The 12,585-nt window shown below is 41.7% G+C and overlaps 2 protein-coding genes across 6 annotated transcripts; one reads left to right on the top strand and one right to left on the bottom strand.

Annotated features, from left to right (window-relative positions):
* Nucleotides 1-685: 685 nt before the first annotated feature.
* NIF3L1 (NGG1 interacting factor 3 like 1) lies at nt 686-6,045 on the bottom strand. Of its 2 annotated transcripts, none has more exons than XM_033064344.1 (7): nt 6,005-6,045; nt 5,289-5,723; nt 4,429-4,591; nt 3,869-3,995; nt 3,364-3,502; nt 1,974-2,057; nt 686-1,095 (listed from the first exon to the last, which is right to left on the bottom strand). In XM_033064344.1, the coding sequence occupies exons 2-7, from the start codon at nt 5,713-5,715 to the stop codon at nt 911-913; spliced, it is 1,125 nt and encodes a 374-aa protein (XP_032920235.1). In that variant the 5' UTR covers nt 5,716-5,723; nt 6,005-6,045; the 3' UTR covers nt 686-910. The 2 variants fall into 2 exon arrangements, with proteins under 2 accessions (XP_032920235.1, XP_032920236.1); XM_033064345.1 differs by lacking the exon at nt 6,005-6,045 and adding an exon at nt 5,909-5,993.
* A 39-nt stretch (nt 6,046-6,084) lies between these two features.
* Nucleotides 6,085-10,902, top strand: PPIL3 (peptidylprolyl isomerase like 3). 4 transcript variants are annotated; one of them, XM_033064346.2, is made up of 7 exons: nt 6,085-6,158; nt 6,809-6,856; nt 8,017-8,091; nt 8,880-8,973; nt 9,643-9,710; nt 10,101-10,219; nt 10,505-10,902. In XM_033064346.2, the coding sequence occupies exons 2-7, from the start codon at nt 6,854-6,856 to the stop codon at nt 10,629-10,631; spliced, it is 486 nt and encodes a 161-aa protein (XP_032920237.1). In that variant the 5' UTR covers nt 6,085-6,158; nt 6,809-6,853; the 3' UTR covers nt 10,632-10,902. The 4 variants fall into 4 exon arrangements, with proteins under 4 accessions (XP_032920237.1, XP_032920239.1, XP_032920240.1 ...); XM_033064348.2 differs by having other exon boundaries at nt 6,121-6,181; XM_033064349.2 differs by having other exon boundaries at nt 6,142-6,162.
* The last annotated feature ends 1,683 nt before the right edge of the window (nt 10,903-12,585 follow it).

Here is a 12,585-nt window from a genome sequence, read left to right as displayed (position 1 = left end):
GAAAGACGACATGCAGTAGATAGAACTAGTATCTTTACAAATCTGTAATGAAACATTTACCGTCCAGAGATGGTAGGGTATACAGCTGTGAGATTTTTCTTTTATTAAAAAAAAAAACAAAGAGAAAAAACTAACTTGGAAAACAAAACTCATTATCAGTGGTAAAATACAACTTGTTCAGATTTTAGTAAATAAAAGCTGCAGTTACAGAAACTGTTTTTAAAAGAAAATAACAAAGGCACATGAATTTACAGCTTTGTTAAGGACTTGAGTTTCAACCTTACAAAGCTTTTTTTGAATTGAGAGTTCCTCTTTTGAAAAGCCTTAAAGCTGCATTAGTGGTAGATCGTGCAATTGAATACTAGTACCAACAACTTGCTTTGTGTTCTCTATTTGCATCTGAGAGGTGCCTTAGTACAGCTGTTAATGCAAACTGTTGGTCTCCATCCTTTCATTAACTACTATTTCTGAAATGTATTAGGTAAAATATTCGTGACTTGCAGTGACATGATTTGACATAACTGTAGTAGGGTAGAACTGCTGCATAAGCTTAAATCTGGAGATAAGGTTTTGTATATTTTACCAAAACCAACCCTTGAGTATCATGTTTATCAACTGTATCTAATAACATTAAGCGGTAACAGTAAATTTATTCAAGTACAGTCCAGTAATAAGTAAATGAGCCTTTGGTATTCCAAAACAAACATTTATTTTTCTGACATGACAAAATTTACCCCAGACTTTGAGGGACCATATAATACAATCCTTCTGTGATTGAATGCACCTTCATTGACTCTAGTCTTCATGGACTAATTGAAAGCACCTTCATTAAGCTCTGCAGTTGGATAGGTCTGTGCAGGATAACATAATTGACTGAATTTCCTCTCTCTCTCTCTCCAGTTTTTTCCCCCTATGCCACCTGGAGAGGATCCCTGTCTTTCTCAGACACAATGATGTTGATTTTGTTCTGTAGGTGGATAGCGAGTGCATCACGCAGCTCTGAGAGGAAGCCTCGCTCAGTGTTACTGTGCTCACACAGAATAACACTTATCCCATTGGCAACTGCATCCAGCACATCATGGTGGGACATCTCTCCTGCCATTTTGAGAAAGAAATGTCAGAGAGATCACTAATGGTACAGTTCAGGTAACCAGGTCTCTGCAGTGTGTGGAGCATCTCAGCTAAAAGCTGTGGTGATGTAATGGAATGTAGGCTGTAAGCAGAAATGCAACAGCACCTGCTCAGTGGGAATGTGGAACACTCCTGCTCAAGGGTCCTTTGAAAAACTCAGCTGATACCCCTGTATGCAGCTGAGTCAAACCACAGAAATTCCTTGCCATCTTTGAATAGTTGTAAATTCTGCCAATTTGGGCAGAAAATAAGAATGCTCAGAGTGGTTTGGAAGAGGATGGAGGAAAGCAGTTGGGAAGCCTGAGGGTCAGCTCTGCAGGGCTACACATAAGGGGGAGAAGGGGCAGAATGCAAGGCAGCCTTCACATTGTTGAGCCACAGGGAATAGCTGTCCCACTGCTGGAAGAGAGAATAATGGACTAAGTGTCCCTTTGGTTAGACACACTACGGAGTTTCTTTGGAAGGTTCTGTAGACTACATTATATTCTCTTTTCCATTAGGCGATTCTGTAGGGAATAGAAGAAATATATGTTCCCAAAGGAGAAACACTGAAAGTTGCAACTTAGTGCCATCAGCACTGATTTTGTGTTGAAAAAAATGCTGTAATGTTTTAATTCAGATATCTTTCACCATGCCATACTGCCATTTGATCCACATTATCTCTACTTTATGTTAGTTTATCATTCCAATAACTAACTGTTTCTCAAATGTAAATAACAGGTAATTTTTGCTTTTTAATCTTTCAACAGCCAGTCAACCCTCTTATTTTTTGCTGGGGTTTGTTTGTTTGTTTTTTCTCTAATGATTATTTTTATAAAAATAATGAAACAGCAGTCTTTTACCTGTGAGATAGAGGTCAGCTTCTGTTCCCTTCAGGACACTGCTCCCAGAACCAGCACACAGAGCAGCTTTCTTCACTGGTGATTCTGCAGGATACAAGGTGCCACAGTTAAATTCCTTCCCCTTTGTTCAGCCCTCATGTGTATTGCTAGTAATTGTTTCAGTTCAGTACTACCTTGATTTTTGAGTAAATGTAAATTTGTTGGAGGAAGAGACACATCTGTCAGTTTGAGAGAGTCATGGGCCTATAACACCTCTGACAATACAGCAAAATCCTTTGCGATAGATTTTTTTTTTCAAGGGGCAAGAAACCTTGCAGAAAACTCCATCACAGAGGCTGGCTGCTGGCAACCTTTCTCCTAGTGAGGTGTTAGTTAGGTTTCTGAACTCTTTATTAGGGCACTCCTCTTTCCAGGACTCCTGTGTTCCACCACTGTTAGTTTCCCAACTAATGATGCCACTAAGGCAGCATTTTGCCTCTGAGATATACAGCTCTCACAAGGCCAGTCTTAAAGCAAGTTGGAAGCTGTTCTGTGCCATTAAAATTGTCCATTTGCTGTGATTGCTAATTCCAAGATACTACATATATGACAGTGACAGGAGTTTTAATTCTTTATATACATTATATTCACTCAGGAGAGAGGGGAGACAACACAGGGAGTTTTTAAAAATCTGTTAAGGTTTTACAGTATGTTGCCTTGCAATTATTGTTGATTTAAGAGGAGTCACACCACTTCAATCCCACACTATAAAAAGAGGCTTTGAAGTAATTTGGGGATTTTTTAGTGTAATTGTCAGTCTAATAAGATTTCTGCCTCCTAAGTTACAAAGAGTTCTTAACAAATTTACTCTCACAAATTTTACTAGCTGTGCTCCTTGGACATTAGGATAGGTAGCTGAGATAAAAGGATATTTACTGCACATCTTACTAAAGACCCCACTGTTTGAGTTAGTTCACCTTCTTTATCTTTCATCAACACACGGTTCTTGTTTATAATGATACCATGAAGTATCTTACTCTTAAAGTGCTCTGAATTGTAACATTCAGTCACAAAAGGGAACATACAATGAAACAGTACATCTTTGTGCCTGATATCCTGGGCAGGAGAAAAAAAACCTTCATCATTATGTAAATTACAAGAAATTATATCTTTCATTCAACTTGTGCTGTCTCTTCTTTACCACATCAACCAGTGTAGTATAGAATCCCATTAAAATACAGATGAGATTGTTTTCATATGACTGTAAATTCTAAGGTGCTGTTTCTTAACAGTTCTTGGATGTAAACCTGTTAAAGACAGCAATGTTTCCCACTGTCATGCCCACACTGCTGCTCCCTGTGTTCCTGCAGTGCCAGTCCTAGCAGGCAGCGTGGCCCTCAGGCCCATTTACCGAGTGTCCTGCCTGCTCCCACGGCTACACGGACGTGGGAGAGCTGCAGGTGGCTTTTGACACGCTGGATTATGTCTGACAAGGAAACCGGCTCGCTCAGGGTGCACAGGCGTCCCATTCCGGTATGGGGAAGAAGAGGCTGGAAAAAAATAGAATTACTGTGAGAAAGCTGGCTCCAGGTGCTTGCATTGCTTTCCACACTGTCACAAGATGAGTATATTGGGCTTGCATGAACAACACTTTACAAAAAGTACGTATGCGATGTTTTCAAATGTAACACATGAACTATGCCAGCTACTGGAATTGATTTAAGAATTACAGACCATATAGATAGTTTCATTGCTTTGGAAAATGTGTGGGCTTCAAATCCCCATTTGCCAGTATTTCAGAGCACTGGGGTAGCACTGGAAAGCTGTGATGCCATTGACTACTGCATTTCAGTGTTTAGGATACTCAGCTCCCACAAGTAATACATTCACAGGAAGTAATTCTGTGATTTTGTTACCTTCTGTAGTAAGAGAATCTCGGTCTTGGGGTAAAGAAGGCTGTTCTGGGACAGTAATGCCACCACCTCCAGCAGTGCTTTCTGAGAGCAGGTCAAGCTGACTCGTGTTTGCTCCTCACCTTCAACCCTGAGCAAAGACATACCTAGTGCTTTTCAAGAAGCTACATAAGATTTCAGCATTGTAAGTATCATATTACAGCATTATAATTATTTATTTTGGCATTATAATTATTATTATTCTGTCTGTCCCAGAAGCTGTTCTACCACTGAGAAAGGAAAAAAAGGCAGCATTTTATTAAATCAAATTATTGATCATGAAATTTCCTGCTAATACTTTTCTTTAACACTCTTATGTAATGCTAGACTTGAGTTGCTATTACCATTTAGCATGACACAGTTTGACCAGAAAGGGATGATTATTCCTTAAGTTTCTCGTTCTGTTGCTTAAAAATACAGCAGCAATGCACAGAGGAACAAAATTATTAGAATAGTAAAAGACAATTACAGCAACTTGTTTCAAACAACAGGAAGAATACAATATTAGAGAGTGGAGCAGATACCTAGCTGGAAGAGTAGTGAGACAAGAGATCTCTGGGATGTCTTTGATTTTGGACAGCACTGCATCCAGATGCTCAGCATCTGCACAGAACTCTACCCGGTGAGTGCCCTCAGCTGGAGAGCTTGGCGCAGTTGATGGATGTAGTGGGACAGAAGTACAGGCACCTGAGAAAACAGTACAAGATTGCTGGTTTATAAAGCAGGGTAAGTATCCTAATACTGATTTAGCATGCATCTAAAAGAGATGTGGCACAAAGATGCAAATTTTGCACTTAAATCTTTTTTCCCTGACCAGAACGAAAGGCTTTTTGTTCTCCCATTTCCATTAGGCACAGTCTAACTTAAATCCAGAGAAACTTTGCCATTCTTAATGCCATCAATTTTATCCTAAGGATTGTACAAAACCAGAAAGAATTCCTGGTTTGTATGACAGGTTGAAAAAAACACAGCTATTGTAATCTGTGAGCCACAATACAGGATGAAAATCTAAAATAATTTCACACAGCTTAAATGCTTTGCAAACATTGAGATCTTGTATTTATAAAATTAAAGGTGGTGATTTAAAGTCAGTGGTCTTAGTGTTGCAACCACAGTGGACAAAAATATGCTCCACCAGTGCCAGATACATCCAATAGTAGTTATGTATCTGAAAATATCCTCTTGTGTTTGCTATCTGGTATACATCACCAAGATAGATTTCCTAAAATATATTTAAGGTTACAGTACTATAAAAACATTAAGAAAAATAAAAACAGTCCTCAAATCACACCTGTAAAAGCTGGAAGACAAATTATGAAAGATCCACCTAAAATAACCTACATCTTTAATAATTTTAACTTGTTTGATCTTAACAGAATCTCACCGAGTCCCTTTGCTAGCCAGTTATTAACTCCGTGAGGTACTGCATCGTATGCCGTATGTGGAGAATAAATCCCGATTCTGTTCTCCAGGGCTCGGACCACCAGCCGTTCCTTCCAGGTTTTCCACGTTACTCGCTTGAGTGGTGTGAATATAGGAGGGTGGTACGAAAGAACGAGGTCCGCTTTCTTCTGCACTGCCTCTTCCATCACCTCCTCAGTGAGGTCGTTAGTGAGGAAGAGGGTGTTCACATTGTGGGGAGGACTTGGTTCCACCAGCAATCCCACATTGTCCCAGCTTTCAGCCAGAGAAGGGGATGCGAAGTCATTCAGGGCAGAAACGAGCTCCCGGAGGTTCATGAGGGCGCGTACGGGCGAGCGGCCCAAGGCACGGAGGCGGTGGAGAGGCCAGCGGAGCAGCGGCAGCCGCATGCGGGGACCTGTGCGGGGCAGACACAGGCTGTGAGCCTCGGGCACCCTCCGGCCAAAGAGCAGCCATCCCCGCTCGGTCAGCGCGCCCTCCCACCCCCGGTACCGGGTGCCCTCCCCGCACACGCCGCCCTGCGCCAAACGCGCGGAGCGCAAGCTCCATCCCCCGTCCCGACCCAATCCGGGCAAACCCGACCCGCAGAGCCCGGCCGCTCAGGCGCTCGCTGCTCGGCGGTGGGGACCGAGCGGGACAGGCGGGCTCGGGGCGGGGCAGGGCCGGCACCGCGCTCACCTCCCGCCGGAGCAGGGCCGGCGCTGCGGGGCGGGACCTGCGCTCGGCCCCGCCGCTTCCGCCGCGCTCGGCGGGGCTGGGGCGGCCCCTGCGCTGCGCCCGCCCTGAGCTGCGGCCCGCGGGGCAGCGGCGGCTTCTCCGGCGGCGGGACTGGGTCTGTGCGCGGCTTCGGTGGCGGTACCTGGGGCAGGGAGGGAGCTCCGGCTGCCCTGGGGTGGGGCGAGCCGGGGGCAGGTGGGTTGAGGTGGGGACACGGCGCTTCCCCGGGCTCTGCGGTGTATAGAGGAGATGTTCGCGCGTAAATACTGTCGGCTTCCACGCAGCCGTGGTTTTATCACCGTCATTCGAAACGCTTTATTTGAAAGTATTACAAAAACTGGAAAAGTCTGATCCCGTGCTTGGGTGCAGGTACCTGTGTGTTGCAGGCACTCACAGCTGTCACGGGTTAGCCCCAAATCGCGCTTCTGTTAGGTTCTGGCACGGGGCTTTTACCTGTGAGTTCCTGACATCTACTGTTCTGCCGTAATATTTGCAAAAACTGATTGCTTAGTATAAATTTTCATCCTAGAAAAGAGTGGGGTTTTTTCCCCTCTTCCCCTTTCTCTAAGTGGTCTTTTTCTACTCATTTTTCATTCTTTATATGCTGTGTAGTTGCTTAATGCAAGAATTTAGCCACAGAGTCACTGGAATGGCACCGTAGAACCGTGTAGTGTAAAACCATGTAACCAACAAATATTTTAGAATTAAAAACAAATGGGGATTGGCAGGAAAAACCCCAACAAATTTCATATTTTATTTTTGCAGGAAATCGCTGTATAGAAGTCTAGCTCAGCTTTTTGATAAGCAAGCATGGTAAGAATAAAAGCACATTTTATATGTTTTCATTTTTTCTGAAATGGTCATCTCTTGGAAAGTGAATAGCTGCTTTCCATCTCAAAGGATTACACGTTTTACTCTGATGCTGTGAGGAATTTGTAATGAAAAGTTCAGGATGTTCATTTCAAACTTATAAAAAGATACTGTGAAAAGGAAAGCAGGTTGATTTACATCAGTCTCAAACATAATTATGCTTTCACTTTAGAGATCCCAGATTTTAATGCTATTTTGGCATGCATTTAATGATCTAGTTTGGTTTCTTTTTGCCACAGAAGCATTAGTCTAGTTGCAAGAACATACCTCTGCTTCAGCATATGTAGACCTCTGCACTCACAGGCTTTTAAAACTTTAGCAATTCAAGAAGTGGAGATAAGACTATGTGTGTCTTAAACTATTCATACATCTTCTATAACATCTTCCTGGGCAGTGTGGGCAGCTGTCTCCTTTCCTTGTGTACTTTTGGAACAGTATGCCAGTATCAATGTGATGCTGCTTTTTATTAGTTTTGCTGTACAGTTATCCCTACAGTGATTGTTTTTGCATAGTTTAGCACTTTCCATAGAAGCACTGTGATATATTTGGCCTGTGGAGATAAATTTGCTGAGGTCACTGGGTTACAGATTTTAAATTTTATGAAAGTAACCTATAACTTCTTAAGAAAAGTAAGTTCATTTGTAGATTTACTTGTCTGTGAAGCCACATTGTATATGCTGCCATTCAGAACTAGCCTTATCAATTAAAAGGCTGCAGGCAGCAGTTGCTCCTCTAGCTGTGATGCAGTGAAGTGTGTGTGCACCATCCAAAATAGACATAACCTTGATTCTTCACCTTTACATTCAGGTGACTGAGTAGGTCCTGTTTGCAAATGAATAATGTTATTTCTGGAGTGTAAGAGCATGCAACAGCTACTGCATTACCATGGCAAACTTGATTTGTCCTGAAACTAAATCAAACCGAGTGCATTCTAGTGATTTTACCAGAAATGTAGATGGTTTGTGACAGTAGCCTTGCTTATGGCCAAATGTTGAAACGGTAGTTGTATGTAGTACAAACATGTTCTTGGTGGGGCTGGGAAATAAAACAGTCTGTTAGTATTTTATTGCTAATTTAATTACTGTTTTCTGCCTTTTGCTTAGGCTGTCACGCTGCATACTGATGTGGGAGATATTAAAATTGAACTATTCTGTGAACGTACTCCAAAGACCTGTGAAGTAAGTCAGGTACCAGGAGTAGGATTGCCCAGTGGTGAAACAAAGCAGTAGGAATAGGGAAGACTGTGGAGGAGGTGAAGTGGCTTTTGAAGTTTCACATTTTCATGTAATGGAATACCGACATGTTAAGCTGGTGCAGTATCTGTTCCATTCATGGAACCTGTGCTCTGTCATACTGCCCAGAGTTTGATGCCTGTTTCTCACTTGATAAGGTTCAGCTAAGGGATGCTTCTCTTGGAGCTCCAGCATCTCCCAAAGTGTCCTTTGCCTTTAAAGAGAAATTCAGCACCTAGAGTGGGATTCCCAAATTTCCATAGGTTTACTCATACCCTCACAGACTTAATTTTAGTTTAAGAGTGAGATTCACTCAACAGTTTGTCAGGGACCCATTTTGAATTTTTTTAATAAGCTGAAATTGAAATAAATTAATTGTAATGAAAAAGGTGAGGCATTAACTTATTGACTACAAAATTACATGTGCAAAATAAAATTGTTGAATGGGAATGATACTTGAGAGCATGTCTTAGGCTTCTTGTTTGTTCCTCGAGTCAGGCAGCCTTGCACTGGAAGCTTTTTATTCTTTGTGTGTGTGAAGCTTTTTGTTCTTTTATTAAAAGAGTTTATTAGCTGTGATTTGTTTATGATTAATCTGCAACAATAGTATGTGGAATTCACATGGTCACAAAGCAAAGCAGAGTTAAAAGCACTGGTCTTGCCAGTGCTGGCATTTTAGTAAGATAATACTATATTTCAGTTGTTTGTTAATATGGTTTGTTTGATTTTTATAGAATTTCCTGGCTCTTTGTGCTAGTAACTACTACAATGGATGCGTATTTCACCGAAATATAAAGGGCTTCATGGTTCAGACAGGGGATCCATTAGGTAAATTATTCTGTGGTGGTCTTTCTATGGAAAAAAGTGTACATAAAAATAAAATGTAAGGAAATAAAAAGGAATTATAGGTATAAAAATAAAATGTAAAGAAATAAAAAGGAATTACAGGTATTAAAACCAAAATGTAAGTAAAGTAAAAATAAAAGAGTTATTGTATTGTTGGTATGATAAGAGGTTTTTATGATGAGATTAGTTTTCTGTGGTGGGCTTGCAGAAGTGCAGGCATTACCCCACTTCTAAATAATTGTGCATTCTACAAACTTGAGTTTTACCAGCTGTTTCCACTAAATATGATAGTGCTGTTGACTTAAGTAGAAGCAGCTGCTACTGTGCTTTGTGTGGTTTCTGCCTAAAAGGCTGCATCTAAAGCGTTTGGGGGAAATGTCCCAGATGGTGTCAACTGTTTGGGAGAAAAGCTGATTCAGTTGTGTCTGTTCGTACTCATACTGAATTTAATTTGAGGATATGTCAGTGTTTTGTTCTGCTACTTAATAGGTTCCATATATAGAGTTATGTCTCAGTGCAATGTCAAGAACCTGCCTCAAACTAATTGCAGGCTGTCTAGGGTCTTTGTTGTAAAATGTTGTAATAGAACATGATTTCTGGGTTTTTCACTCTGAAAATCCAGTAATTTTTACTGTGGTGCTTCTTTGTCAGGCACTGGGAAAGGCGGTAACAGCATCTGGGGCAAGAAGTTTGAAGATGAATTCAGTGAATATCTAAAGGTATTTCTGTGCTCTCATTATGCATTTATCTGTTTTCATCTGTATTTTCTCTAAAATTTTTCTCTAGGTTGGAGAACAATAGCTTATTATTAAAATAGGAACAGGCATTTTCTGTGCTTGGCAAGTTAGGTTTGAGAGTTTTCCTAACTGAAAATAGAAGTAAAAAGAATTTCTGACAGCATTTTTCATGCACTGAAGGCAAAGCAGTAATTTTTCACTGTAAGAGCCGTTTTGAGGAGCTAATTACTGATTGTGATAGAATGTATTAGCAACCAAGATTTGCTCTTAATAATGGTGTTGAGGAACAGCTCTAAGTCATAGAACACTTTGCACAGGTTAGTCCTGGTTTCACAGATGTGTATTTATGCTGAGGTTTTTCCTCTTGTTCAGCACAGTGTCCGTGGGGTAGTTTCCATGGCAAACAATGGTCCCAACACCAATGGATCGCAGTTCTTCATCACTTATGGCAAACAGCCACACCTGGACATGAAGTACACGGTGTTTGGAAAGTAAGTGATTCAGCTGCACACCTCTGTCAGAGTGTGTGAGGGATCTGAGTACTTTAGGGCATATGCAAATGCTTGAACTTCTCAGAGTCTGTCATGGATGCTTAGTATTTCCTTTCAAAATACATAATTTGCCTCATAAAATGTTTTGGTTTTCTTATTTTATATAATTTGCTTGCAAAGTCCTTGCCTTGTGATACTTAGCTATAAAGTGTTTTGAGATACCTCAACTGTGAAATTTGAATCATTATTAGAAGGCAGTTTACAGCCCTTCTGTTTTTCTTGCAGAGTTATTGATGGTTTGGAGACCCTAGATGAGCTGGAGAAACTGCCTGTGAATGAGAAAACCTATCGACCCCTTAATGATGTTCGCATCAAAGACATTACAATTCATGCCAACCCTTTTGCTCTGTAGCCACAGAATGCCTCAGCACATTCTTCAGACACTGGTCAGATAATTCCGAGATTATGGGATTTAAAGAGCCATCAAACAGGGTTACCTCAGCTGGGTCCTATCTTTGCTCATTGAATGCACAATTTTCAGACGCTTATGACATTGTTTTGGAGTTGTCACAGAGAGGTCTTGAGCTTCAGAAGCCAGGTTTTCCAGAGTATCTTCCAGCATTTTGGTTTTGAAACTTTGTTTTTTATACTTGTAAAATAAAAAAACCTAATTTTTTTCCTAATCTTTGGTTTTTTGTGTTAACTTTCTGAGTGGTGTTATGTTAAAGCAATGTCTTTTGCTATTAATTTCATGCTACTAGTTTTGTGAAACTTTGTCATAAAGTGTCATCTTCCTTACTCAGTTTTTTCAAAAGAGTAAAGCAAGATATGCAGTGTTTTCCTCTAGGTGAGAGCAGTGTCATAAATAAATGAAACTTTTCCCTCCCGGAAGATTAAAGAAGATATTTAGAGGAGTGTTTGCTCTTGTGCTGCTGTGTTGGAATGATAACTTCCTCAGCCTGCCTGAAAGGTAGATTGGAGTAATTTCTTCTGCTTCTGGCACAACACTGTTGCTATGAATGAGTAAGTATTTCTATCCTTACAGCTGTTGATTGAAGTAGGTAACATGCATTTAGTGTAACTTGTTTTTCATCACTTTTTTTTCAGAAAGTCTAAGGGATAAACACAACAAAGAGCACTGTCAAAAAGGCTGTGGTCACATGATGTTGAACAGATAAGAGAGTTATTTTGGACTTTTTCCACTCAGTGAGTGGAAAATCCCCTAGCAAACCCCATTTTTAAATTTATAAATATATATATATGCTTTGTAATCCTCAGGAGGCTCAAGATTTAGCTGACTTGCAGTCTGCTTCAGACTGTTACTTGCTATTTTGAGATTTGGCCTCTTAAAATGAGAACTCATATGCAAGAGAAAGGCAAAGGTATGGCAGGTACAGATTACTGAGGCGTTAATGGGAAGGGTTAATACCTTTACAGGGGATAGAGTTTCTGTAGTCTTCATGGAATGTTGCTTTGAGCTCCCAGCCCTTGTTCCATATAATTATGGAACATGTATTTTATATGTTTTTATATGTTAATATATTTTAGTGTAATACTTCAGTCAGGTGAAGGATTTGTTTCTTGTAGCTCTGTGCTCTCGTCTGTCCCTTATAACCAGCAGCAGTAGGAGTGGACAGAAGTGAGCACTGGCACGCGTGACTGACACTACTGCCACGCTGGAGGAAATTTCCTACAGTGCAGGGGAACTGTCAATAATTAATAATTTAAAATTGCACTGAACTGGAAACTATTTCAGTTGGGTTTTTTTGGGGGTTTTTTGGGGGGTTTTTTTTGTTTGTTTTGTTTTGTTTTTTTCCCCCTGAAGGCTGTTACATAGAAAATACGAAATATGGCAGCAGCAAGTATTTTGCTCTCTGGAGGATACACATTAAATGTAGATAAGAAAAGAACGGTGCATGATCTTTGAACAGTGCCCAACTTGTGGGTATGGTAAGCTGATTCCACAGGACCACTGACCATGCCCAGGGCAGTACAGAGACGATGACCAGCCTGCTCAGCAGGGTAGGGAACGAGCGTTCCGCAATTGGGATTCTCCGCCCGCCCCCCTCAGGCCGCCATGTTCTCCGCGGCGCCTTCTCGGGCGGCAGAAAATGGCCTCGGCCGCTGCGGCGGGGCCGGGGCCTTCCTGCCCGGAGCCCCTGCCCGGGCCGAGCGCGGAGCCTTTCCCCGGGACGGCCCCTCCTGGCCCGTTGGATTCGGGGCTGGCCCCGCGTCCCCCTCGCTCCGCCCGCCCGGGGTGTCCCGGTGCCGGCAGCGGCCGCCGCCCTCCGGCCTGAGGCGGCGGAAAGCGGGATGGGTGGATGGATAATGAGTTAGTTCGCTTTTCCTCATGGGACAAACTAACC

The sequence above is a fragment of the Catharus ustulatus genome, chromosome 7 (assembly GCF_009819885.2).
Source record: "Catharus ustulatus isolate bCatUst1 chromosome 7, bCatUst1.pri.v2, whole genome shotgun sequence".
In the NCBI taxonomy this organism is placed as follows: Eukaryota; Metazoa; Chordata; class Aves; order Passeriformes; family Turdidae; genus Catharus; species Catharus ustulatus.
Note: the sequence above shows the minus strand (reverse complement) of the source record. Positions and strands in the feature narration are given on the sequence as shown.

What these genes read in the sequence shown, in the direction of transcription:
- PPIL3 (XM_033064346.2), top strand. An exon ending in TCAGACAGGGGATCCATTAG is followed by an intron (nt 8,974 to 9,642) that starts GTAAATTATTCT and finishes CTTCTTTGTCAG; the next exon opens with GCACTGGGAAAGGCGGTAAC. An exon ending in AAGTACACGGTGTTTGGAAA is followed by an intron (nt 10,220 to 10,504) that starts GTAAGTGATTCA and finishes TTTTTCTTGCAG; the next exon opens with AGTTATTGATGGTTTGGAGA.
- NIF3L1 (XM_033064344.1), bottom strand. Translation starts at nt 5,715, where the DNA reads ATGCGGCTGCCGCTGCTCCGCTGGCCTCTCCACCGCCTCCGTGCCTTG. An exon ending in CTCACTACTCTTCCAGCTAG is followed by an intron (nt 3,996 to 4,428) that starts GTATCTGCTCCA and finishes GTCTTTGCTCAG; the next exon opens with GGTTGAAGGTGAGGAGCAAA. An exon ending in AGCTGACCTCTATCTCACAG is followed by an intron (nt 1,096 to 1,973) that starts GTAAAAGACTGC and finishes TCAAAATGGCAG; the next exon opens with GAGAGATGTCCCACCATGAT.